Source organism: Copadichromis virginalis, linkage group LG14 (assembly GCF_057382275.1).
Source record: "Copadichromis virginalis isolate Kocher_CV1m ecotype Utaka linkage group LG14, C_Virginalis_male_GT1.1, whole genome shotgun sequence".
NCBI classification, from domain to species: Eukaryota; Metazoa; Chordata; class Actinopteri; order Cichliformes; family Cichlidae; genus Copadichromis; species Copadichromis virginalis.
Genome location: NC_140631.1, coordinates 39,144,338 through 39,171,685, shown reverse-complemented (window position 1 = coordinate 39,171,685; position 27,348 = coordinate 39,144,338). Strand labels below are relative to the sequence as shown.

The window sequence follows — 27,348 nt, the reverse complement described above, 5'->3', positions numbered from 1 at the left end:
ATAGTGGATATAATGTGACACTTTCACCTTTAAAGTGTTTTAGATTGATAAGTTGGGGGGGTGGAGCACTGAGATGTGTTGACTGTGGTGGAGTCGAGGCTCATCTCCCTCAGGCCTCGATGCTCGGCCAGACAGGAAGTACAGCAGGAAGGAGAAAGTTCAGTGGGTGAAAGCAGAGCAGTGCCCACACTTCCCCAACAGGACGTGGTCAGATCAGCCTGCATGCGGGTGGACAGATGACGGGAAGGAGCTTTAGGTGTTTACATTTAGTTGTGTGTCATGTTAGTTGAAAACTGTCAGGTTAAAGCTTGTGTATCCTGCCTGTGTCTTACATTTTATATTTTTAGAAAGCAGATATTTATATTTTGCCACGTTAGCTGGAAGTGACAGCTGCTCTGTTTCATTTAAGTTACTGACTTCCTCCTGGCTTTTCCTCCAGGACCAGTAGGTGACTTTTGTGGTTTTGAGTAAAATGTCTCAAATCATCACTAAAACGTTCTCAAACTGAGTCAGAGCAGAGAAACAGAAGCGTACGGAGTGTGTTTATTATTCTGTCCAGGATCATCACGACATGCTGCTGGAGATCGAGAGAGACAAGGCCATCACAGACAAGGTCATCCTCATCCAGAAGGTGGTTCGGGGTTTCAAGGACAGGTGGGTCGTCAGCGTTTCTCACAGACTGAGATTTTATTTTATTTTATGCAGCTGCCAGTGATTCTTATCCCGGAGTAGAATTCAAACATCACGCTCTCGGACCGTAGCTTGCGGTGTTGTTCTGCACCTGCTTAAAACTGACACTTGCACATATCTCCTGAGTATGACTGTCATCGCTAGCTGCATCGCTTACTGTTCTGTTTTCTTTGAAAGCAGAAAATAAGACGAACAAGTCTCTCTGTGACTCTTTATAACTATTTCTCAGAGGTTTTTTCTCTTTGTATGAACAGTAAAACAAGAGGTCATATAAATAATCGTTTCTGATTATTTTCAATTTCAGATCCAACTTCCTAAAGTTGAAGAAGTCGGCAGTGCTGATCCAGAAGACGTGGAGAGGATATCAGTGCAGGAAGAACTATGGAGCTGTGAGCATCGAGCAGCAGTTTGAACAAAGTGGAAACAAAATAAAATCAAAGCAAAGACTCGCTGAACTTTCCTCCTCTTTACTTTCAGATGCGAGCTGGCTTTTCTCGCCTCCAAGCTCTGGTTCGTTCCAGGAAGTTGTGCGCATCGTATCACGTGGCCCGTCAGCGAATCACAGCCTTCCAGGGTCGCTGTCGCGGCTTCTTGGTGCGTCGAGCATTCAGGCACCGGCTGTGGGCCGTCATCACCATCCAGGCTTACACGAGAGGAATGATCGCTCGACGACTGTACAAGAGGCTGAAGGCAGAGGTACACACACACACACACACACACACAGAACATTGCACATATACATAAAACTCATTTTACACACAAGTTTTCAGTTTTAGAGATGATGAGATCACGTTCATGTCATCAGTTTACAAAATCTAGAGCTTGATAGATTTGATATCTTTTCATACATTGTGATTTCTGTGCTTCTCTTGATTTCTTTGTTAAATTAATGCTCGGCCTCAAAGTGTCATTACATTGTTCACTGTTGTGTAAAAAAGAGTCATTCAGAAGTTGCACTGCCCTCTGCTGCTGTGCCGAGGATGTTTTGGCAGCTGGCTGCTGCAGTTTTGATTTAGTCGTTAATGGTGGACTCCTTCATTTCTCCTCTCAGTACCGGAGGAGGCTGGAGGCCGAGAAGATGCGTCTGGCTGAAGAAGCCAAACTGAGGAACCAGATGTCTGCAAAGAGAGCGAAAGCTGAGGCTGAACGCAAACACCAGGTGAACAAATGTAACATGTGACAACATTTAAAACATCAGTGAAGCAGAGCAGGGAAGTGGATAATAATAATTCATCATCACACTTGTGCTGAGAAACATACTGGATTGTTCTGTATTTTTGAGATCTAGTGCAATGTTTCTTTCTTCAGGAGCGTCTGGCTCAGCTGGCCAAAGAGGACGCTGAGCGGGAGAAGAAGGAGAAGGAGGAGGCTCGGAGGAAGAAGGAGATGGTCGAGCAGATGGAGAAGGCCCGCACGGAGCCTGTCAATGACTCCGACATGGTGGACAAGATGTTCGGCTTCCTGGGGACCACCAGTTCTTTCCCGGGTCAGGAAGGGCAAGCCCCAGCTGGCTTTGAGGTGACACGACCAAAGTTTTCCTCTTATTAATGAACCGTTTTCTCATAAAGGCCAAAGATAGTTACCCAACGTGTGTAATCAGTAAAACTGTGTCCTGTTGGCAAAGGTGTCTGATCAGGAGGACGGAAAATGACTCCTTAAGCCTCGATCGTTAATAATGCCATCGTCTGTGTGTGTGGCATGTTCACAGGACACATGAAGACTGCTTACTCAAATACGCAGCATGGCAGATTTACAGGGCATTAAAATTAGATATCATGTTGGCAGTTATTTCAAATTATTAGAGATAACCAAGTCCAGTGAAATCGCAGCTTTAGATAAATAAGAATGTGTGAGGTAAATTTTTTCTCTAAAAAGAATGACCTGTTTCCAGTAACAGTGCTGCAGGAGAGCATGTTTCTGAGACGCAGTGATAGATTTGAGGGATTTTTGAAGTTGGAAAATTTGGAGAATTTGAAAAACTTCTGGAAACTTCAGCAGACAAGAATTTACTGTCTTCTTTACAGGATCTGGAGCGGACCCATCACGAGCTGGAGGAGGAGGATCTGGATGAGGCTCTTCCTCTGCCTGAGGACGATGATGAAGAGGATTTATCAGAGTACAAGTTCGCCAAGTTTGCTGCCACCTACTTCCAGGGCACCACCACGCACACCTACGCCCGACGACCTCTCAAACAGCCGCTGCTCTTCCACGACGATGAGGGGGACCAGCTGGTAGGTCTGACCTCTGACCCCGCAAAAGTAAAAATGTATTTTGCAAGCGACTGAAGAAGTTTTGAAAAAGGCCACACGAGGCTGTCGCTCTACAGCGAGCTTTGCTCGTCTCTCAGGTTTAAGCCTTAACTTAATTTAGACGTAATGAGTGCAGAAAGGTTCTGACTGTGTGCAGCTGTTACAGTCTGTGCTCCATGATGCTGATGACTGGTGCGACTACTAAGACCTGTCACCAGCCAAGAACGAACCAACAAAGGAACAATTATTTCACCTGATGAACCTTTTGTTTCCTTGTGCCCTGCGTGTCTGCTCAGGCTGCTCTGGCGGTGTGGATCACGGTGCTGAGGTTCATGGGCGATCTCCCGGAGCCAAAGTACCACACGGCCATCAGCGACGGCAGCGAGAAGATCCCAGTCATGACCAAAATCTACGAGACGCTGGGGAAAAAGACGTACAAGCGAGAGCTGCAGGCGCTGCAAGGGGAGGGAGAGGTGAGGAGGAAGAGTGACGGAGTTTAAAGGTTTGAGCGAGTAAACGCTAACATGAGCTAAAAGTGACATTTCCTTTAAAGAAGTTTCAAAATCTAGCTTAGATTAACTGGTGGTTCTGTGATACTGACTATAAAGTATGAGCTATTATTCAGTGTGTTCATGTAACTTATCTGTTTTTAACATTTGTTACTTCATATAGTTTCCAAAGATCAGGAATAACAGGGTGCAGGTCACAGTGACTGTGTAAGGGATCTCTGTGAGCTGATTTCCTTCTCTCACCTCCAGACGCCTCACTCTGACAGCCACAAGAAGAACAGCGTCCGACACAAACTTGTGTCCCTCACCCTGAAGAAGAAATCCAAGATCACCGAGGAGGTAAGAGAGAGGGAGGGTGATATGATGCTGGTCTTGTTTCTGTTAATTAAACATGAGCAGTCTGAGACTGAAAATTGTGCTTCTGGTGCAGAAGGAAATCTGGGTTTGAACTTCATGTTAAAAACATGAAGTCAGATTTTATCTCAAGCGCAGATGAAGATATTTTATCAATTTCAAGTCCATATATTTGTGAATAATTCTGCTAACAGACAGACAAATTAAGATAATCATGTAATCTGATGCTTTTCAGGTCACCAAGCGCCTTAACGATGGTGAGTACGGTCTTCATGGCAACAGCATGCTGGAAGATCGTCCCACATCCAACCTGGAGAAACTTCACTTTATCATCGGCAACGGGATCCTGAGGCCAGGACTCAGGTAAACAAACAAACAAAGGGTCATCATGTAGTTTCCCAAACTTACACAAAATTACCTTGGATATAAAAACTGGACATGTGGAGGAAAAAACTTGTATCTAAGCCGCCCTTTGTGTATTTGATAAAATAGACCTTCCCAGATGTCACAGCGCTGTGGCCCACTTTGAAATTTAAAAGTGAAAGTTTAAAATTTTCCAGTTTTCAGTGAAACTTTAATTTGAAGTTTGTTTGTTTTTTTAAAAAGCAGATACTTTCAAATTTTCCTTTATCGAGCTGTTGCCTCATAAAAACGTTTACGTCACATATGGGAGATTAACACAATACGACGGTCTACGGACTCAAAGCTGCTCTTAAATTCAAGATGAATCTCTTTGGACATCTAAGCTGTCATCCCGTTGATTTTTCTTTTAGTCATCATTCTGTCATATTTGCCGTATGTTTATTATCATTGTTGTACATTAATATTCATCTCAATGTATAAAGTGACGTGGTTGTGATTTGGTGCTTCACAAATGAACCTGATGTGAATTGAATTTATACATGAAGATGCCGTTGAATGAGTTAATAAAGCCATGCAGATAAAAATACATTTTAAATGGTAATTTAATGAAACGGCATGATTTCTTTTAAAGAGTAAATAATAGTGCAGAGGCTGGTGAACACGTGTGTGTCTGGCTGTGAATATGAAGCAGCGTTCACCATCAGGACAAAGTCTCGACATCCAGTTTCAGTTAATCTGCATAAAATGTGTTTCATAAAGTTCTGCTGGGTCTCTGTTAATGTCTTTGATATTTCTGAGGTGTAGGGGTGTGTGTGTGTGTGTGTGTGTGTGTGTGTGTGTGTTAGGGATGAGATCTACTGTCAGATCTGTAAGCAGCTGAGTCAGAACCCGTCTAAGAGTTCTCACGCTCGCGGCTGGATCCTCATCTCTTTGTGTGTCGGCTGCTTCGCTCCATCAGACAAATTTGTGAAGGTCAGTACGTCCAACGTTTGTGTTGGCATTTACACATTAGCCATGACGTTACATCTGTGTTTGTTTTGATTGCAGTATCTGAGGAACTTCATCAGCTGCGGGCCTCCAGGCTACGCTCCATACTGTGAAGAACGTCTAAGACGAACTTTTGTGAATGGGACGCGAGCGCAGCCTCCGTCCTGGCTGGAGCTGCAGGTATAAACCATAGACTGTATATAAAAGACAGACGTGGCCATTGTGACTTCACCCACCGTTTACTGGAACTGTTTCTTTTTGTGAAATCAACGTCCAGGCCACCAAATCAAAGAAGCCCATCATGTTGCCGGTGACGTTCATGGATGGCACGACCAAAACGCTGCTGACAGACTCGGCCACCACAGCAAAGGAGCTCTGCAGCGCCCTGTCCGACAAGATCAACCTGCGAGACCGCTTTGGCTTCTCGCTGTACATCGCGTTGTTTGACAAGGTGGGCACGCACACGGCATCATATGAGCTCCAAGGCATGATACTCCTTTCTAGCACCTGTTAGGCCTCACGCTCTGGAACAGTTTGGATCATCTGGATCTTTCTCAGATCTTGTGGCCACTGCAGAGATGTGAACCTCTCTGTTTGTTGGAGAAAAAACAGTCACCAGTTTGCACCTCTGATCTCGTCCTGCAGGTCTCCTCTTTAGGCAGCGGGAGCGACCATGTGATGGATGCCGTGTCGCAGTGCGAGCAGTACGCCAAAGAGCAGGGAGCTCAGGAGAGGAACGCCCCCTGGCGGCTGTTCTTCAGGAAAGAAATCTTTACGCCGTGGCACGAGCCAACAGAAGACCAGGTCGCCACCAACCTGATCTACCAGCAAACCGTCAGGGGCGTCAAGTTTGGAGAATACCGCTGTGACAGGGTGACTACACGTCCTTTATTTTCAAAGAATAGTGTTTAGCAAGTGCATGGGAAACATTTCTGCTCCAACAGTGGACATTATAACATTTTGTAGTCAGCCTTCTGTGGGCCTTAGAGGAACTGCAAATATTCTGCATTATTAATAAGGGTAAGAAGTCGGTAACGCTCACGTGTTAGGAGCACTGATTACTGTCAGGCTGGCTGAACAGGAGGCAGGACAAACTTTTTTTTATTTATTCTGTCTCTGTGTCTCCAGGATGACCTCGCAGAGCTGGCCTCTCAGCAGTATTACATTGACTACGGTTCAGAGATCCTCCTGGAGCGCCTGCTGAGCCTCATCCCGTCTTACATCCCGGACAGAGAGATCACCACCTCCAGATCGGTGGAGAAGTGGGCTCACTTCATCATGGCTGCTCATAAAAAGGTGATTATCACCAGTAAGAAGGAGAGGTCTTTTTAGCCCGGCTTGTAGATGAACGTGATTCTGTTTGTCTTTTAGGGCCAACCGCAGCTTAAATTGTTGAAACGCTGAAATTTCATATCCAAGCTAAGATGTTCAGCTTGGACATTATCTGTAGCAGTATGATAAATACATTTATTTTATATATTTTTTTATTTTCACATGTAAATGTAATGAACATCTCTGTGCTCAGAGCATCTACACCCAGAAGAGATTTGACCCTCAGAAGGTGAAGGAGGAAGTGGTCGACTTTGCTCGCCACAAGTGGCCTCTGCTGTTCTCTCGTTTCTACGAAGCCTTCAAGTTTTCAGGTGAAACTTTTTTTAAATTACTTTGAACAACTTTGGTGACACTTAGTTAAAGTGTGAAAATACTGAACAGTTTTATTGATTATTGGTAAAATGATTGATTAAGGTTTATTTCAACTATGACTGAAGTTACTCAGTTCAATAAAATTGTATTTATATAGCACCAAGGTGCTTTATATTGTAGGTAGAGATGCTACAATAATACAGAGAGAACCCCAACAGTCAGACGCCCCCCTATGAGCAAGCACTTGGAGACAGTGGGAAGGAAAAACTCCTTTGTAAACTCTTAAGGAGCTGCTTTTCCATCATCAGTCATTTCCATCCACTGCTTGCTCCTCCTGTCATAAAGCAGTGCAGCTGGCGAGCGCTACAGTGATGCTCAGCAGTTTGTTTTTATCAGAATCAGAATCCTTATTTTTCGTTACAGTGCTCCATTATAAACAAACATTAACGGAGACAGACAATACACTAACTAAGAATAGCACAATATATGCAGGCATATATATACATAAAAGTCACTTATTAATAAATAAATGAAAAAGAACATGTGCAAGAAGGGTGGAGCTGTTGCAGTAAACAGTGTGTTAAGTGGATGAGTTGTACAGGGAGCCACAGGCAGGAATGATTTCCTGTGTCGTTCAGTGGTGCTTTTCGGTAATCTCAGTCTCTCACTGAGCGCGCTCCTGTGACTGACCAGCATGTCATGGAGTGGGTGGGACAACATCCACCTCTCCAACACCACCTTAAGGGAGTACAGCTCCATCCCCACAACATTACTGGCCTTACGGATCAGTTTATCGAGTCTGTTGGCATCTGCGACCCTCAGCCTGCTCCCCCAGCATGCAACAGCATAGAGGATCGCACTGGCCACCACAGACTCATAGAAAATCCTCAGCATTTTCTGGCAGATGTTGAAGGACCTCAGTCGCCTCAAAAAATAGAGACGACTCTGGCCCGTCCTGTAAAGTGCTGTGGTGTTTTTAGCCCAGTCCAGTTTATTGTCAATGTGTACTCCAAGGTATTTATAGTCCTCCACAATGTCAACACTGACCCCCTGGATTGAAACAGGGGTCAAGTGTTTCCTGGTCTTCCTGAAGTCCACGATCAGTTCCTTGGTCTTTGCCACGTTGAGCTGCAGATGATTCTGCTCACACCACGTGACAAAGGAGTCGACCACAGCCCAGTACTCTGTCTCATCATCCCTGCTGATGCATCCAACCACCGCAGAGTCATCAGAAAACTTCTGAAGATGGAGGTCTCTGTGCAGTGGCTGAAGTCTGTGGTGTAGAGGGTGAAGAGGAAGGGGGAGAGGACAGTCCCCTGTGGTGCCCCTGTGTTGCTAATCACCTTGTCAGACACACACTGTGGGAGACGTACATATTGTGGTCTTCCTGTCAGGTAATCAACAATCCAGGACACCAGAGAAGCATCCACCTGCATCGCTGCTAACTTATCACCCAGGAGGGTCGGCCTGATGGTGTTGAAAGCACTGGAAAAGTCAAAAAACATGACCCTCATAGTGCTCGCCGGCTGGTCCAGATGGGTGTAGACACGATTGAGCAGGTAGATAAGATAAGATAACCTTTATTAGTCCCACACGTGGGAAATTTGTTTTGTCACAGCAGGAAGTGGACAGTGCAAAAGTTATGAGGCAAAAATTAGAATACAATAAGAATAAATACAGTACACAACTGTACAGAATAGAATAAAATAAAATACTATATACAGTAGAATAAAATAAATATACAATAAGATAAAAATAGAATACAAATACAAATACTATATACAACTGAGTAAAAATACAACGATGACAGAAAGGATGATGGCGTCCTCAGTTCCGAGACGAGGCTGATAAGCAAATTGAAGGGGATCCAGATGTGGTCTTACTATGGGTCGCAGCTGGTCCAGGATGAGCCTTTCCAGGCTCTTCGTGATGTGGGAGGTCAGTGCCACGGGCCTGTAATCCTGGGGGCCACTGGGACGTGGCGTCTTTGGAATAGGGATGAGGCATGATGTCTTCCACAGCACTGGGACCCTCTGCAGACTCAGACTCAGCATAAACAGTTTATGAAAGACTCCACACAGCTGGGGGACACAGACACGAGGACGCGGGGACTCACTCCGTCTGGTCCAGCAGACTTGCCTGAGTGAAGTCTCCTCATTTGCATCTCAAAAAATGCAAATGAGGAGTGCATTTCTTGCCTCGAGTGCTGCAACACATCAGTTTTTCCACCTTCAGTACTGTGCTTCTTGTCGTTGAAGTAGCTCCCTTTTTAGATAAGCTGACATTCCTGGGCTTGTGTTGTTTTTGGGCACTAGGAAACGTGCCTGCATAGCACTGCTGTAGCACTGATATCATGATATGACCCTTTAATGTTATGCAAAGTACCAGCGGCATTGCTGTAGCACCTCCAGTCTGCCATCAGTGATTTTCATTCCACTAACTTTGATACAATGTGACACGAAAATAAAGACGGATATTGTTTAAAGCAAAATTATTCAGAATTGTTATTTATATTTTAACCTCTTGGTTCTGTAAGTTCTTTTCTTTTTTAAATTTATTTTGATCTTTACTTCTCAGGTCCCAGTCTGCCTAAAAACGACCTCATCGTCGCCGTCAACTGGACGGGAGTTTATTTTGTAGATGAGCAGGAACAGGTCCTCTTAGAGCTCTCCTTCCCAGAAATCACTGCAGTTTCCAGCAGCAGGTGAGTCTACCTGTAGTCACCTGACCAATGACATGATTCTCTGATCGGAGGGCCGTGAGTGAGGAATGAGGGGTTAAGAGTTTCAGCGTATAAAGTGGAGCCTAAACTTAAATGTAAATTTCATCGTCATCCTGGACAGCGAAGCTGGTCAGTGCATATTTTGTTCTTTCAGGGGAGGAAAGCTGCAGGGTCAGAGTTTCACTTTAGCGACCATCAAAGGAGACGAGTACACCTTCACCTCCAACAACGCAGAGGACATACGGGACCTGGTGGTGACCTTCCTGGAGGGTCTGAGGAAGAGGTCAAAGTTTGTGGTCGCTCTGCAGGACAACCCCAACCCCAGTGAGTCCTGAGCAGAGAGGCACGCTCAGCTTGGAATGAAATAAATCCAGTGTGGAAAAGATTTACAAAGTGCCGTTTTCTTCCTCAGCTGGAGAGGAGTCGACGTTCTTGAGCTTCCGGAAAGGAGACCTGATCCTGTTGGACCAGGAGACCGGCGAGCAGGTCCTCAACTCTGGCTGGGCACACGGTGTTAACGAACGAACCAATCAGAAGGGAGACTTCCCGGTGGACTGCGTCTACGTCCTGCCCACCATGACCCGACCTCAGCAGGACATAGTGGTGAGGAGGAAAACATACCTAAAACGTCTGAGAATACAAAAAATGTGATTACTGGGCACTTTCAGTCATTTCAGAGCCACCTTAGTGACTCCTCCAACCACCTAATGAGCATCAAACTGCCTCAAAAATGGGCTTTCAGCATTTAAAGGAGACTATAGCCAAACATCAGGATAAGCAAAAAACAAAAAGAGGACTGCTGAGATTGTACGCACAACAGCAAAAAGCACAATAACCACAAAATTATGTTTTAATTACATCTTAAGATTACAAAATGTTCCCATTTCCTGTTTAACAGTTTAGAGATCATACACTGTATATGAAAGATGGCCCACTGTGATGTCACAGATGCTGCTGTGTTAGGTTGTCTTTTGTGCTTACACAAAACATGATGCAGTCTGATGTGATCCGAACTATCAGGCGCTGGTCACCATGACGCCCGAGCAGCGTCAGGAGTCGGTTCGTGTTTCGCAGGTCGTCATGGTGGAAACTGATGACAGAACGAAACCCTACACGCTGGAGGAGTTCTCCTACGACTACTTCAGGTACACAGACCAAAAAACATGATAGATAGATATTCTTGCTTCAAAAACAAATATCTATTGTTCTGATGATCCTCTGCCTTCATTCCTGAGTCCTGCGATCTCTGTGTAACCTGCTCCTGTCAGGCCTCCTCCCAAACACACCCTGAGCCGGGTGATGGTCACGAAGAATCGCGGGAAAGACAAGCTGTGGAGCTGCACCCGAGAGCCGCTGAAACAGCCGCTGCTGAAGAAGGTCGTCAGCCACGAGGAGCTGGCTCAGGACGCCTGCATGTCTTTTATAGATATCCTTTAAACTGCCGACTGGTGGATCACCAAGCAGACTCTGAGCTTATGTTGTGTTCAGACTAAGCCCACAGACATGTTTTCACAACATTCACAAGCATTCATCGTTAACAGTAACGGCGTTCATCTCTCTCAGAGTTTAGGGCCATTCTAATTAGATGATCTTCTGCGTTTCTATCATGGTTTGAGTTTTGTCTCTGTTATTACATCGTTTGTATTTTACACTGTAAGGGAAAGACTATCAGATGCAGGTTAGAAACACCTCTTAGAAGCAGGTCAGGGTACTCTGCTAGAACCTACTGCCACTTCTGATACCTTTACACATTTACCTGGGGGTTTACTTTGAAGTTTGATCAAAAATAACTTTCATTTCAGCGGCCACCTGTCCATAAAAACTGCATGTAAAGAATCACCAGTCAAATCTGGTAAATGGTAAAAACTTAAAAAGCCTTTTTTGCTCCCTGGTAGTTAAACGTCTGCCACAGTCTCAGCTCTTGTAATCTCTCTGCTTTTATAATCTGCTTTTATATTGTACATGTGTCAGGGTTATTCCTTGACCTAGAGCCTACCTATCATGAAGTACATGGGCGACTACCCGTCCAAACGAACTCGCTCGGTGAACGAGCTGACGGACCAGATCTTTGAAGGGGCGCTGAAGGCCGAACCACTGAAGGATGAGATCTACTGTCAGATCATCAAACAGCTCACAGACAATCACGTCAAGTGTGTAAATTCACCTCAGTCACACTTTCATTTACAGATTTTTAAGGATAAAACGATGAGGTGCACGTGGATGAAACTCAGATTTTTGTTGGTTTTTTGGGGGGATGTGAAATAGACAATGATGCTGTTTTGTGCCGGCCTGTCAACCTGTGGTGGAGTCGGCCTCTAGTGGCCATTAGAGAAACTGTATTTCCCCCCACTGATTTAATTAAAAAAACTAGGGCTGGGTATCATCACTGATTTCTAGAATCAATGCGTTCCACCATTCGATTCTATTCGATTCAGAGAAATTTATCCTCAGACAGTCAGAAATATTATAATTCTGATCACGCATCAGTACATGTCCATATTTTTTTTGTCTATTAAAAAGAAAGCTGAAACTTGCGAGACTTTATCAAAGGTGTGAGCATCACAGCAGATGCCTTTGTGTCAAAATAGCTGAGGATAAAACATAGAAAAACATGAAGGTGATTTTCCTGGCCTGGGATTTATAAAAATATTCTGCAGTAGATCAAAAACGAAAGAAAACCATTAATCAACACATGAACATTGGCTGATGCTGCTGAAGTGAAGCAGAGCAAAGTTACAGAGGTTTGATTAGAGACACAGCTGAGCGTTTTGCAATTTTGCATAATTTTAAAAAGTTTAAATTTGTTCAGAATTGAACGGCAGAAATGAGGCTTTCTTTTCGGAAGTAAAAGGGAAAAAAGCAGCGGCCGACAGCGCTGTAAACAACGGTAGATGTGTGCGTAATAAGCAAGCGAATAATGCAGAAAACAGATTTTTAGACGGGAAACTGTTCTTGAAGTACAGAGAGGGAGAGAGAGCTCTGCATGAAGTGTGATTTTTATCGTGGTGGAAGCAAAACAGCAAAAGTCAGAGTGAATTCATGACGATGTTTATGTGAAGCGAAGTTTGGATCTTCTTTTGCTGCTGGTTCGGTCAATATTGTTTGGAGAGAGATAAAGTCAGTGCGCCCCAGGGTGGCTGTGGCTACAATGTAGCTTGCCATCACCAGTGTGTGAATGTGTGTGTGAATGGGTGGATGACTGGATGTGTAAAGCGCTTTGGGGTCTTTAGGGACTAGTAAAGCGCTATACAAATACAGGCCATTTACCATAAAACCTGCAGCTTCAGAATCGAGTGCAAAAAGGACGTAAACACAAAGCGCGGACCCACCAATGGATCAGAATCAGTGAGCTGTCAGCTTTTAGCCCCGACCGTGTCCGTGCCGTCGGGTGAGAAAGCCGACAGCTCACTGATTCTGATCCGTCGGCGGGTCCGCGCTTTGTGTTTACGTCTTTGTGCAGAATCCGTGTTCCTGCTCTCGTTTACTGTTTTAGCTGTTCGGTGGTTGTTGAAATTTTGAGGTTTAACCTGAGGGCAAAATTAATTTATATTTAAAAATTGATTCAGGATTTGAATGAATCGATATCACGTTATCCAAGCTAGAATCGATTTTAATCGCTAAATCGATAATCAAAACCCACCCCTATAAAAACCCCAGAGATGCTGCTTTGTCCATGAAATGAAGCAAAAGTGCTTTTATGCAAAATAAATTGAGTAGAAGAAGTTAAAGCTAAATGTTCACATTACTTGTCGCATTCAGTGGACAGTCATCATTCAGTCTGTGGCTGCAGGCAGATTAAATTTTTCTGTGCAGAAGCTGAAGGTGAGTGTTGTGTTGCTGCAGGTACAGTGAGGAGAAAGGCTGGGAGCTGCTGTGGTTGTGCACTGGGTTGTTTCCTCCCAGTAACGTGCTGTTGCCGCACATCCAGCGCTACCTCCAGTCCAAGAAGCACCACCCGCTGTCTGGAGACTGCATGCAGAGGGTGCACAAAGCGCTACGGTAACACCTCAGACTTTCAGCCTGAAACAATCATCGTATTTGGTGTTGACATATTTTTTTTCCAACCAGTTTTGCTGCTTTTTGTCATCATTAACAGAAATGGATCCAGGAAGTACCCTCCTCATTTGGTGGAAGTGGAGGCCATCCAACATAAAACGACCCAAATCTTCCATAAAGTCTACTTCCCCGACGACACAGACGAGGTCGGACACACAAGCCTGCAGGTGTAAACTTTCTCTGTAAATAAACGTGTTTGAAAAATGAGTCTTCCTGTTGGTCTCACACCTGCAGGCCTTCGAGGTGGAGTCGAGCACCAAGGCGAAGGATTTCTGTCAGAACATTTCCACCAGACTGCTGCTCAAATCTCCCGAAGGCTTCAGCCTCTTCGTCAAGATCTCGGACAAGGTCAGAGGTCAACGATGGTTTCTCAGAACCTCAGAGTATTACAGCTTTACTGGTTTCAGGAGGTTTTCCTCAAACCAGTACACAACTCTAAAGAAATACTGGGATTATTAGATGTCTGTACTAGTCATCACTATTGTTCCTTTACAGTTTGTTCCACCTTAACCACAAAACACGTCCTCAACAGAAGGAACTTGCAGTTTTTACACGAAAATGTAAAGTTTCTAAATACAAATACATTTAAATGTCTTAAGGACACAGTTATGATTCTGTGTGCAGCTTACAAACCATTTCTGTAAGTTTCTAAAATTACCGCTATATGGTCGAGTAGATGTCCCTTTTATATTGCAATTGAATTAATTTTTTTTAATTCTTTTGATTGTTAACAGTTTAAACATTGCCTCTTAAAATTGATGAATTATTGCTTTTGAGTCTTGCATTTAACACTTCAATGATTACAGCTGCTCTCTATAACAACACAAATCTTTCATTCACAAAGTTTAATTTCTTGATTAACTTCACGCTGATGTTTCTGTGTGTGCCCTCTGCAGGTGATCAGTGTACCTGAGGGAGATTTCTTCTTTGACTTCGTCAGACATTTAACGGACTGGATCAAGAAATCTCGGCCGGCTAAAGACGGTCGGTACCGTGTTTAAAATATCTTTGGGTTGAGTTCAGGACTTTTAAAAGCAAAACTGTGAAATATTAATGAGAAGTTAATATTTAATAAAACAAACTGCAGATTTCATGCTGATCAAACAGTTTCACAAAACTTCTCGGTGTAACCTTCATGACAGATCTCTGATTAGAGCGCACATGATAAACAGTGTTTTTCACCACATACACCGTGTGTGTGTGTGTGTGTGTGTGTGTGTGTGTGTGTGTTACAGACTTGTGTTCAGAGGAAATAAGACAAGTTGATTACATTCAAAGCAAAAACAGATGGAGAGGAGTAGGCATTCCTGCTGTGTAATATACAGATGTATGCATGTAGCCACCGTGGGGTCAGTTGTTGGTCAGTGAAGCTGAGCGTTTGTTGCCATCATGGCTCTTTGAAGGTACTGGTTTGTTATCCTCTCCACTCTAATGGGAGTGATTTATAAACTGAACATCACGTGGTATTCATTAAGAATACAGCAGCGAGTAAGATCAGCCAACACGTTTCAAAGGGTGCAGCTTTTACTTTGAAGGCCAACAGTCTGTTTCTGGCTTGTGTTAACGACCAGCGGCTGCCGGTGGCCAAGCTGACCGGGGGCCTTCTTATCGAGCATCATTATCATCCTGATCACCACACGCCCAGAATGGTGGACAAGTTCACGTCGTGCAGTGTTTTCAAAACTTAAACAGAGATGGAAGAAAAAATGACAAGATAGAGAAGTTTAAACTTAATTTCTTGGACTCGGGTGAGTTCTGAAAATGTTTCTTCGTCATTGGCTGTTCGGTGAATATTTGTTGGCTGAGAAACAGTAAAAACACTCCAGCTGAACTCCTGTGTGTTTGTGCTGAATACACCGTTAGTTTGTTGGGGTTTGCTTAACTGCAAAGTTACATGGAATCACAGTTCATGCTGACCTTCAACCTTCCATCTCGTCGTACAGGAATCGTTCCCTCTCTGACCTATCAGGTGTTCTTCATGAAGAAGCTGTGGACTAACACGGTTCCAGGGAAGGACTCCTTCGCTGACTCCATCTTCCACTACTACCAGGTCAGTTTTACCAGAGACGCACTGAGAACGACTCGGCCTGCATGTTTCAGGACTTATATCTGACCCCAGACTTCCTGATCCACGTGCCAGTCATTACTGTCAGTCCGACTGGAAACGCAGATCAGTTAAACACAGTTTCCTGTGTAAGACGATAGCTATGCACGTGCTTTCCACGTTAAGATTCTGTTTTAGTGGGGCACATATCATGTAATCACATTATTTCCTATCTGTCTGAGACAACAGCGTCTACTTACTACTGGACAATCCCTTGGATCTTATTCTGAAAGTTCAGCTGCAGGCCGTCAGGTCGGGCTCGTGTCTCTTAGCTGCAGAACCCCAGAACCTGCAGCAGGTGGAGAACTAGAGCTGCTATGCAGAGCTCACCAATGCTGGTTAGAGGAGCTAAAAGTACTAACAGCACAGCAAGACTGAGGAGTCGTGTTAAATAATTACCCACAAAGATTATATTTGCCATAAATGAGCAGCCCCCTGTTCACAGAAGAACTCACTGGAGAGGAAGCTGATTATTCCTGTTACATGTGCCACACAGTACATATCAGTATATATTAGTCAATTTATTTTGAAAAAGCATGGGCACATCTGTACACCTCCATGATTGTTCAAAATGACAGCGTCTCGTCCAGTGTTGGAAACGTTCATTTTAAAGATGGTCTTTGTGTGCGGTTTCATTTTGTCACCAACAGTTTAACGAAGCGTCTCTTTGTTCTCTCACCATCTCTGCACTGATTTAGGAGCTGCCTAAATACTTGCGTGGCTACCACAAATGTTCACGAGAGGAGGTTTTCCAGCTCGCAGCGCTTATCTATCGCGTCAAGTTCGAAGATGACAAATCCCATTTTCCCACAATTCCCAAGATGCTTCGGGAGCTGGTTCCCCAGGACCTCATCCGCCAGATGTCACCAGATGACTGGAAGAGGGTAAAACTCCCCCAACAAAACAAAAAACAAGCTTTTTAAAAATTACTTAAAGTTACTGAAGTCAGATGTTTGTACAGACTGATCAGTGTTTCTGCTGAGATCATCTAAAGTTTGACAAATCAGCTGCTTTGAGAAAAGAACAGCTGTTGTTTCTGTGCTGAAGTCTGTGCTGCTGCTGTTTAGTAAGAGTGTGTGTGTGTGTGTGTGTGTGTGTGTGTGTGTGTGTGTGTGTGTGTGTGTGTGTGTGTATACACGCACGCAGTCTGTTGTTGCATACTTCAACAAGCAGGCCGGGAAATCGAGGGAAGAGGCCAAACTGATGTTTCTGAAGGTCATCTACAAATGGCCGACCTTTGGCTCCGCCTTCTTTGAGGTTAAGGTAAACGCGCCTGAGCTCGTCACCTCCACAGTGTAACCTGAGTGTTTGGCTGATGCCAGGAAGGACGAATGTCTAACATCACCAAAAAGTGTTCACATTAAATTAAATGTGTTTTTGTTTTGAGGCAAATGTGTAAAAAAACAAAGTTTGTTCAAGCAATCAGCGACCTCGTGCTGTTTCCGGGGCAACTGTGGCTGAAATCTCCGAATGTTCTCATTTCAATAGAAACCGACTTTATCCTGCAAGATCTCCAGTATTTTTCACAGCCACAGTCTAAAAAAATGATCAGAGGAAAAGACCGACAAAGTCTTTGTCAAACGTCTCTGGACTTCTCGAACTCCCACCTCAAAGTAAAAAATAACGAAATTGGAATAAACGCAGACAGGTGAAGCATGCAGACTTTACTGTAGGCTGATTCACAGAAAAATAAGGCAATAAATAATCATTCTGCCATTTTCCTTCAGGCTGCTTCAGTAGTTGTGGATGATCTACATCAAATTGACTACAGATTGTGTTAGTGGCTCAGTTAGATTTACTTGTTTCAGTTAGTTTTTTATTAGTTTTCAGTCTTAGTTTTCTCTCAGTTAAAGTAATGGGTACTGTTTGTTAAGGGCAAAGTTCAGAGCAGGTATGACACAGGCTGTAGTTATGCAGACAAATGTTCCAACGCCTCCTAATGCTGGCTACAAACTGAGGTGTGTGTTTATTTTAGTTATCAATAATAACTTTCACGTTAATGAGAGGTCAGTTTGATTGTGCAGGGCGCCATAACAGACAGAAAACCAACACGTCCAGTGTGAGCGCCGAGCACTCTGCCAGCTGTTTACAGCTGTGAACATGAAGGAGCAAAAGCGGGATGATGATGGATGGAAGAATCAGTGCTGTGTAGTCTGCGCCCGCCATCTGAAACACCTGATTACACAAACAGAGTCCACATTTATGCTACAAACTACAGAGAAACGCGACAGTTTTACATGTAAGGTTAGAGATGATTAGTGAATATTTACCCATCCTAACATGTGGCTTCTGTCTTTTAGCAAACCACAGAGCCCAACTACCCGGAGATCCTGCTGATCGCCATCAACAAGCATGGAGTCAGTCTCATTGACCCCAAGTCAAAGGTTCGTTAATAATCATAACTCCCGGCATACGTATCGGTTATGTTTTAGCCGCTGCGCTCGTTAACCTGTTAAGCCGGTGCAGTAGCTTTGATGACCTCTGTGTCTGCAGGACATCCTGACCACTCACCCCTTCACCAAGATCTCCAACTGGAGCAGCGGGAACACCTATTTCCACATCACCATCGGCAACCTGGTCAGAGGAAGCAAACTGCTGTGTGAGACCTCACTGGTGGGTGCCAGCAATGAACACTTAAACACACACACACTTACTTTTGTTCTATGTTTGATTTACTAAGAGTTCAGGTGCTTGAGCTGGGAGTCAGAGGTTTAGAAGGTGGAGCATTGCTGCGTTACGAGTATTCACAGTGAAAGTCCTGTGGGTATTTTATTCATACAACACTTTTTAACCCTGTCATGCATGAATGATGGCAACCTCAATCAGGATTTTTTTCTTAGTTATTTTTATTCATCTTTAGGCATAAAAAGATAAATAAAACTACTTAAGAAAAAAGTCCTGATTGAGGTTGCCATCATTCATGCATGACAGGGTTAAATAACAATTACAATGAAACGCGTCACACATCTGTAGTAACATTAAATGACCAGTGTGTGTGCCATACATTTTCACACCTGAGCCTAAACTCTCGCGGCCCAGTACTAAAACGACTCACGGACCGGTACCGGCCCGGGGATTGGGGACCGCTGCATGAAAGGCTTAAGCAGGATTCGATTGTTGTCGCAGCTCTAAAAGTGTCGGTGGTGAGTGGAGCATTTTACAGTCCCAAAATCTTTTCTTTTTGAATAAACTTAAAAAAAAATTTTAAATTAGGAAAGTCTCACGAATTCTAAAAAAAGACTTAGAAATAAGCGATAAACACAAACCTGAGTCTATCATGATTATTGAAACATTAGTTTATCTTATTTTTTTTATTGTTTGATATTTGTTTCCAGTAGAAAGTGTGTGTTTGTTTATTGTAGCTTTATGGTCAAAGGAGCTTGTAAAGAAAAGCGTCTGGACTTCTTTAAGTTACTTGAAGACGTTTCACCTCTCATCCGAGAAGCTCCTTCAGTTCTAAGGTCAAATGGTGGAGAGTCCCAGATATAAACCTAGTGGGAGTGACCCCCCACAGAGGGACAAAAGGACCCCCTGATGATCCTCTAATCGCCTGAGCCAAGGTGTGAAACTGGGTGTGGGTCCCAATCAGCCAGAGTTTCGGGTGAGTTCATTGTGAAACCTGGCCCCACCTTATCATGCGAATTCCTGAGGTCAGCTGGCCCAGGATGTGAGTGGGCGTTAAGGCGTCTGGGAAGGGATCTCAAAACTGGATTATAGATGGCAGAGAGTTGGTGTCGTAAACCACCGCCTCTGTTCAAAGATGGTCGCTCACAGTGGACATAGATGGCTTCTTTCACTCCTCTTTCAAACCATCTGTCCTCTCTGTCCAAAATGTGAACATTGGCATCCTCGAAAGAGTGTCCTTTATCCTTAAGATGCAGATGGACTGCTGAGTCTTGTCCTGTGGAGGTGGCTCTTCTGTGTTGTGCCATGCGCTTGTGAAGTGGCTGTTTGGTCTCTCCAATGTAGAGGTCTGGGCATTCCTCGCTGCACTGTACAGCTGCTGAAAGAGAAGTGAAAGAAGCCATCTATGTCCACTGTGAGCGACCGTCTTTGAACAGAGGCGGTGGTTTACGACACCAACTCTCTGCCATCTATAATCCAGTTTTGAGATCCCTCCCCAGACGCCTTAACGCCCACTCACATCCTGGGCCAGCTGACCTCAGGAATTCGCATGATAAGGTGGGGCCAGGTTTCACAATGAGCTCACCCGAAACTCTGGCTGATTGGGACCCACACCCAGTTTCACACCTTGGCTCAGGCGATTAGAGGATCATCAGGGGGTCCTTTTGTCCCTCTGTGGGGGGAAACTCCCACTGGGTTTAAATGTGGGACTCTCCACCATTTGACCTTAGAACTGAAGAAGCTTCTCGGATGAGAGGTGAAACGTCTTCAAGCAACTTAAAGAAGTCCAGACGCTTTTCTTTGCAAGCTCCTTTGACTACGATGACCTGGATGACTGAGAACCTTCACAGACATTGTAGCTTTGTTTTATAGTATAGTTAAACTTGATTGTAACAGTTTATTTATTCTTTCCACTTAAATGAAACCAAAAAAAAGGGAATTATGTAAAACTATAATAAAAAATGTGATTGGAGTGGAGAGGTCAGCTGACTGTGTGATTAAACCTTCAGGGCTACAAGATGGATGACCTGCTGACCTCCTACATCAGCCAAATGTTGACCACCATGAACAAGAACCGGTCAGGGCGGGGCCACAGCAAGTGAACTTCTTACTGGCAGGAGGCCACTGAGCTCATCCGCCTCTTACGTCCTATTGGCCAGCACTGCAGCTGGGGGCGGACCTTTACCAGCCACCTTTGGAGGATGAGCCGCAGTCCTTCTGCTAGCACAGAAGGGTCAAAGTTCACCTGGGAGAGTTCGAATGCTAGCGGCAGCAGCGACCCCGGCGAAGGCCCCAGCAACAATTACCACTACAGCTATGATGAAGACGAGCCGTCCAGTGAGGATGACTACCTCTGAACTGTCCTTTCTGACTGCGTCACCTTAAGAAGACGCTGTCATCGTCAGGTCTGAGCCTTAAGTACACACTGCAGTGACCCTGAACATGACCCTGTATTAGCACTTTATGCTAACCTGACTTCTAATTGAGCATTTTTACATATTAGCATAGCAACACGCTAATGCGCCAGACTGCTGTAAGGGGATATTTGACTGTTAACAGGGTTTGTGCAGGTTTTAGAGAGCATTAAAGCCTCTTACTTTTGCCCAATGTTTACGATATCACGTGTTTCAGATGTCACACCTGTGGGGACCCCCTGCCTCATTATAAGCTCATCAAATCCATCCATTAAAGTTCACTTGTACATGTTTAGGTCAAACTAATGGACTGACTACTCCTTTACATGTTTTAATACATACACAGATAATAAATTATTTTAGGCCATTTCTTGCTGATTCCTTTTGTTTCTTCAGCACTTTCACAAATAATTTGATGAACTCTGCAGACATCTAAATTACCCCAGAAGGAGTTAAAATGCACAGAAACATTCAGCTGAGACATGAGGCTGAAGAGTCAGAACTCATCAAACTGAGGCTGATTTTAAAAAGTAGCTCAGAGTGTAGAAAAAGATTATCTGAGATCACAAAAACCATCCAACCTGAGAGCGTAAAAACAGCGTAGTCTTTTAAAGACGTATATTTTCTCATCTCTCACTGAGTAAATGTTTGTTCTTTGAATTACTCGATCCGTCCATCTTATCCAGATGATTAAATAGCTGTAGTTTCATATGCAGCATTAACAGGAACTTACATTTCAGTAAATTTAACATCAATGATTTTCAAACTGATATTAGACTGTATATTAATTTTTAATAAAAGGGCTAAAAAGGTCTTAAATTTAGCTGGTAACTCTGTAAATACCCTGAAACACACATTTGTCATTCGTTAGTTTCATGTGTGTAAATTAGAGCCTTACAGCAGATTTAGTGATTTTTGTTTTTTGAGCATCTTGAAATACTCAAAGTCAAAAAGTTTATGGCTTTTCTTTGATACAACACTTCCTGGAAGTCAAGGTCAGACACATTTGAGATTTTATGTTCATGTGTATCGTCTGCTCTTATTGGGTTCCAGTTCATCATTTGTTTTTAGTAGTTCTTTCCCTGACCTTAGGTCCAAACTGAGAGGAGGCCAGAGGGGTGTACTACGATGGCTTAGTGGGCCATGTCGAGCTTAAAGTCAGAGTTTCCTCTGTCATGAAAGTGGCTCTGTTTAACTGGCACAATAACCTGGTCAGGAGCAGGTTTTGTGCTCAGAGTTAAGTCACTGACTCATATTTACATCATGCTTTAAGTGCAATATGAATCCTCTGCTGTGGGAATACGTTTGATATGCAACTTGTTAAGCTGCACTTTACTACCATGACAAACTTACAGCAGCATAAACTCTGCATGGCATTGACATGTGAATCTGCATGTACTCAGCTGGTAATACAGGAAATGTTTTTATAAGTGCTCCTCATTTACAGTTTAGTCTGCTTTACACTGCTGCAATTGCAGCATCTAGAACCCAGAACACACACTAAGATTATTCAAGTATTTCACTGTTTAAATGTGTCCAGTTTAAGGTTTCAGAGCTCTGATGTGCAGCCGTCAGGTTAGAAATAATCAGCAGCGCAGAGTGCGCTTGGCTTGAATTAAAATATTCAAATTTGTACCACTATTTTTATCATCTGTGACTTTAAAGTAGGTGTCACTCACGGGGATCATTTTCTGTGGATAAAGTCACATGACGTGACTTTGGTTTCAGGTTTTTCTTTGTCCAGCTGACACAAAGAAAACCTGGCTGTGGTGAACGTCCTTCGTAGCACACCTCTGAGCTTATTTAAAACTTTTCTGTTGTTTTTGTGACACTAAATTGACCTGTAACATGTTTTTAATCTTTAGGTTAATGACTTCAGTGTGTCACAGTTTAATACAGGGGATTATTTTGATACTCATGGTTTATGTTTACACTTTTTATTTCTTTACAACTGTTCAGTTTTACATTTTTGCCTGTATTGCGTCATTTCTGTGAGAGCTGCTGCTTCTTCCTGTATGAGGCTTTTACATTCTAGTTTGTAAAAATGTTCTCAAAGGTCACTTGTTAGCTGGTTATGGGGTTTCCAGCTGAATCTCAGTTTTCCTAATATGGATGAGTTCTATCTTTTGAACTGGAATTGACCTAATCAGGATCAAAGCCAATACTGTCCTGATGAGTAATGTGGACCCTGAGTTAAAACAAACTACCATCAGTCACGTCACTTTTTACTGCCTTTAAAACAGGCTTGGTCAACTCCAGTCCTCGAGGGCCGGTGTCCTGCAGGTTTTAGATCTCACTCTGGGTCTACACACCTGAATCAAATGATTAATTCATTACCAGGCCTCTGGAGAACTGCAAGATATGTCGAGAAGGTAATTTAACTATTTAAATCGGGTGTATTGAATCAAGGACACATCTAAAACCTGCAGGCCACTGGCCCTTGAGACCTAGAGTTCCCCCGCCCCTGGTTTAAAGTAAACTTTGCCTACCTACTTGTGTAAGTCTTTAAATCTTTATTATCCAGCGAATGAGAAATTTGGATGTTACACAGCCCTTATAGCAAGGGGGATATAAAAATATAGAAGGAAGACACAAAGTAAATGTCCTCTCCTGCTAAAACATGCTGTTAAAAACGCTGATATTTTCACTGTTACATAAATCTTAAATACACACTTTGACCTGTAAAGGTCGCCATTACTCTGGTTATACGCCACGGCAATCATCATCATTTTTGATGTTTACGAGGTACAAAGAAAAACCACACTTGCTGATTTCTGTTGGAACTCCCAGTTAAAGTAAAATAAGAGTACATTTGGAAGTTGCAAACTATGGATATTAAGTTCGAGTTCCCTTTTAATACATATTAAAGGTTTTAGATGCAAAATCCATTTAGACCTGTACTCAGGCATTCAAGTACAATTTGTCCAAAGTATTAGCAAATCATTACTGAGTAACTATAGATTAGCTCATGAAAGTCCTATTAATGAGAACAACTAATGAATTTAACAGAAGCAAACGCGTAGCTCCATATCAAGGCTGAGCTCCTGGAAATGTACAGCGACTCAGTTTCACTGTTCACTGTTCTTGCAGGTACAGATGCTAAGTCAGATATCAATTAAAAATACTACAATAAAGGTCTCATGGTTCAGTTTTTGACTTTCGTTTGTGTAATAAATTTATGTCGAAGCTGCTGGTGTCTCAGACTTGAGTGTCCGGTGGCGTCGGTCTGGTGGTGCAGGGGCTCGGTGTGAGTCGCTAAGTTTGATATTTTAACCTAAACTATGATCCACTAAATCTAACTGAACAGAAGGTAAAGGTAATAAAAATAATCTGCATGTTTATCATAAAGTTGCAACAAACCTATCCACAATCAGTAAACACTGTTGATAGTTAATTAACCTTTTTATAGTTATTTGCTCTGAATTTACAATTTATTAAGGTTTACATGATAATTGTGTTTTTGTTGTGTTTGAAATTCCAGCCTGGTTCTTTTTTTAACCTCATTACGTCGACCTGTTGAACCCTTCATTCTTCTGGTAACCAGCTCTGGGCTTTTGTCTGTATAATAAACTGGTGCTTGTAACTGTGCCAATCAGCCCATTTGATACATTCGCGTTTGAAGTTTTTGCCTTTTGTGTTTGTTTTCAGAGTATTAGTCTGTGTTTTGACTCTGATTGTGTAACTCATCATCCTGACTTCCTGTAGTGTTTCTGTAACGTGTGCTCTCACTTTTGTACAAAGCACTCAGTAAATTTGGATTCAACTTAATTAATTTCACTACTGTAATATTCAAAACAAGTATGATCAGTCAAACGTCTGAAATACTAAAAGATTAAAATGTCTTACTAAAGTTGGATTTCTGGTCTACTGCTACTTTGTACTGCGTGTCTGTAAAATTCAAGAATCAAAACCTTCTGTTTGTAATGTTTAATACCAGGTGACGGCAGCATTTCATCAGATAAGTTACAGTAAAGCAAAATAATTTCCTTTAAAATAAAATATTGCAGGTCAGAACAGCACAATGTAAAAAAACCAGAACATATTTAACATTTTGAAAGATTAGCATCTGAACTATGATACTAGTTTTATAATATTACATTATATCACAGATCACTTCTCAGCACCAAGTGTGAAGCTCATTATTCAAAAACAACACTAAGCGATACATAAGATTTGATGCTCTCGCTCTTTTCAGTGACTTTTATCATTTAACACCTCAGAGGTCCCACTTTGCCTGTAAATGTCTCTTACATCCGTAACATTAAAAGATGAGTCACATTTAAAGAGCAGCCAATGAACAGAACCTCGGTGTGCAGACAGGACCCCTCCAGGATCGACGAACCAAACCACTAACAGACAGCCTCAGTTGTACCCGCTTAAAAATGTTTGCACTCCTGCAGGAATGAAGACAGCAAAGCAGAGACGCTGCACTGACTACGAAACGAAATCTTTCCAAGCACCAGATAATCCAGATCATCAGTCTTTATTAAAGGTGGCCTGTTTTGGACGGTTTAACCCCTCAACCCGGAGAGGCCTGAAGTCTCAGTGAGTCTTAAACTTTATCACCTAAAGTATCAAACAGGATGCCTGAATTCATTTTGTAGTTTTGGCTGGACAGTTCTCATCTTTCAGGAACCATTTGAATTTTGTCTCTAGCATAAACTGTAAGAGTTGCTTGTAAAACGGGCCCACTGCTGGGCCAAAGTGCGACGACCCGACTGCCTGCTGATGGCGCTGTGTGCCCAGCTGCTTGTTGACTTTTTTCTTAACTGAAAAACTGGCATAAAAGGGGGTTTCTCAAACACATGCCGACTTAAACACGTCTGTCCGCCCATTATTGGTGGTAACAATCGATTTTTTTTTAAAACCTATTAATGATTAGTGGATAATTATTTCTGTATGAAGAATCCGGGTCTCGTCATAAATGCTATAACCAGCAAAGCACCGTAAGACGAATAGGATGGACTGGATTTTCAGGCATCAATCGCACAAAGCTACTCTCGTAGCTTTCTTTGGTCAAAAGTCACAAAATATCAACTACGTTTTTATGATTGAGTAGATTTTATTTGCAATTAGCATGTTGATAAACGTATTACACAGATTTCTTTGATGCTGTTTGTTTGCTGCCTGTCCTGTGAAATTCCAGCAGTTCCTCTGGATGCTCGAGTATTACTCTCAACTTAAAAACGGCTGTTTACAGAAACTAGTTAAAACATCAAGCTTACACAGCAGATCAGCCACTGTCAAACACCAACTACACATTCAGATTACAGTGCATCGTGACTGTTTGAGCTCTACTCATTCGGAGGTCTTGTGTCTCCCTGCCCTCTGCTGGACCAAACCCAGCCCTCTGTGGGCCCAACATGGGAGTCCAGTGTGGTGCAGAACAGGGAAAGCTGCAAGTCTGCTCGAGAGCAGCTCCAAGTTTCCAACAAAATCATTTATTCAAATCTATGAATTGATTAAAATTGGAGAAATTTGGCACAAAACCCTCTTTTGAAAACTACCGTTTGAATTTGCTAAGGACACCTGGTGTCAGACTTCAACTGCCTCGTTGCATATATAAGTGGTAGATTTCAGCTGTCCTGTTTAATTCTGACTTTTTTGAAGATTTTTTGAGGAGAGTACTTAAATGAATTATCATTTACTGAAGTCTGCAGCTGGGAATTTACTGAAAACTGTGCAGATTTTAACACTATAGGAAAATAATGACAGCTGCCAGCGTTACCCTCAACCTCTCAGAAGATGCACCCGTGGTAACAATGTTGCTTCGTTCTCCTCCATTCACAAACTGTGTCCATGCCACCGGCCTGCCCGGCAGGGTGACGATAACGTCCCATCAGGCTTTTACTGCTGAGGGGTACAAAGTCTTATTTTGTGCCTTAATTAAGACACGAGACACTTAATTTACTTCTCATTATCAGTGTTACGACCCTGATTAGGGGACAGGAGGGGAGTAACATACAAGATTGGTCAAAGCTAACAAAACTGTCTCTGTCCTGTTGCTCTTCACCCTGAATGTTTAGAGCTGAGCCTGCAGACGGGAGTTGGCAAATAAAGGATGGATAAAAGCACTGGAGGTACAAAAAAAGAAAAAAAAACAGCAGCAAATTACTTTTTACGCCAAGTCGACAGGTTTCCAGTGTTTTGTTTTTACTCACATTTCCACACAGAAATTGGTCCATTAAACATGTGCTTGTAGCAAAGACTGCACTTTTAGCATAATGAGTCACCATTGGAGAATTTTTAGAAACTATTTTGTATTTTCTAAATAAGAATCCGGCACATTTACGTATGATGTGCGATCAAAGTGATGAAAAACAAATCCGCTTACAGCAGAAAAGCCAAGGCCGCATCACCCTACGGATTTCACACCTGCAAAGCTGACAAGACGCTCTGCATTTCATCGCTGAAATCAGTTTAAGTTAAGACAACACAGTACAGATTCAGTGTGTAGCCAGGAAATACTGGGTATATATTTGAAGACAACGCTGATACTGCACTTATCACCTCATTAAAGTAGTCTGGTTTCTCTGACACTGATACCACACTTGGCACTGATGAGACACCAAAATAAAATTACCAGCAGCAAGTTTAAAAAAAAAAACAAACCCCGCGTGTCGGGCAGTTT

At 43.0% G+C, this 27,348-nt stretch overlaps 1 protein-coding gene across 2 annotated transcripts in view; it reads left to right on the top strand.

Annotated features, from left to right (window-relative positions):
- The window catches only part of myo7aa (myosin VIIAa), a 52,617-nt gene extending 28,044 nt beyond the window's left edge, over positions 1-24,573 (top strand). For both annotated transcript variants that reach the window (XM_085430868.1, XM_085430867.1), the window contains 31 exons: positions 560-654; positions 995-1,079; positions 1,168-1,386; positions 1,742-1,849; positions 1,999-2,208; positions 2,715-2,921; positions 3,236-3,412; positions 3,698-3,787; positions 4,038-4,165; positions 5,011-5,137; positions 5,213-5,332; positions 5,430-5,603; positions 5,798-6,025; positions 6,281-6,448; positions 6,678-6,795; positions 9,374-9,500; positions 9,673-9,842; positions 9,931-10,121; positions 10,539-10,663; positions 10,787-10,944; positions 11,515-11,668; positions 13,362-13,517; positions 13,615-13,720; positions 13,809-13,922; positions 14,471-14,558; positions 15,518-15,624; positions 16,377-16,562; positions 16,825-16,941; positions 17,979-18,062; positions 18,172-18,291; positions 20,313-24,573. In XM_085430868.1, coding sequence (XP_085286994.1) covers positions 560-654; positions 995-1,079; positions 1,168-1,386; positions 1,742-1,849; positions 1,999-2,208; positions 2,715-2,921; positions 3,236-3,412; positions 3,698-3,787; positions 4,038-4,165; positions 5,011-5,137; positions 5,213-5,332; positions 5,430-5,603; positions 5,798-6,025; positions 6,281-6,448; positions 6,678-6,795; positions 9,374-9,500; positions 9,673-9,842; positions 9,931-10,121; positions 10,539-10,663; positions 10,787-10,944; positions 11,515-11,668; positions 13,362-13,517; positions 13,615-13,720; positions 13,809-13,922; positions 14,471-14,558; positions 15,518-15,624; positions 16,377-16,562; positions 16,825-16,941; positions 17,979-18,062; positions 18,172-18,291; positions 20,313-20,405 — 4,350 coding nt within the window. In that variant the 3' untranslated portion in view covers positions 20,406-24,573. The remainder of the gene's footprint in view (positions 1-559; positions 655-994; positions 1,080-1,167; positions 1,387-1,741; positions 1,850-1,998; positions 2,209-2,714; positions 2,922-3,235; positions 3,413-3,697; positions 3,788-4,037; positions 4,166-5,010; positions 5,138-5,212; positions 5,333-5,429; positions 5,604-5,797; positions 6,026-6,280; positions 6,449-6,677; positions 6,796-9,373; positions 9,501-9,672; positions 9,843-9,930; positions 10,122-10,538; positions 10,664-10,786; positions 10,945-11,514; positions 11,669-13,361; positions 13,518-13,614; positions 13,721-13,808; positions 13,923-14,470; positions 14,559-15,517; positions 15,625-16,376; positions 16,563-16,824; positions 16,942-17,978; positions 18,063-18,171; positions 18,292-20,312) is intronic.
- Positions 24,574-27,348: the final 2,775 nt, after the last annotated feature.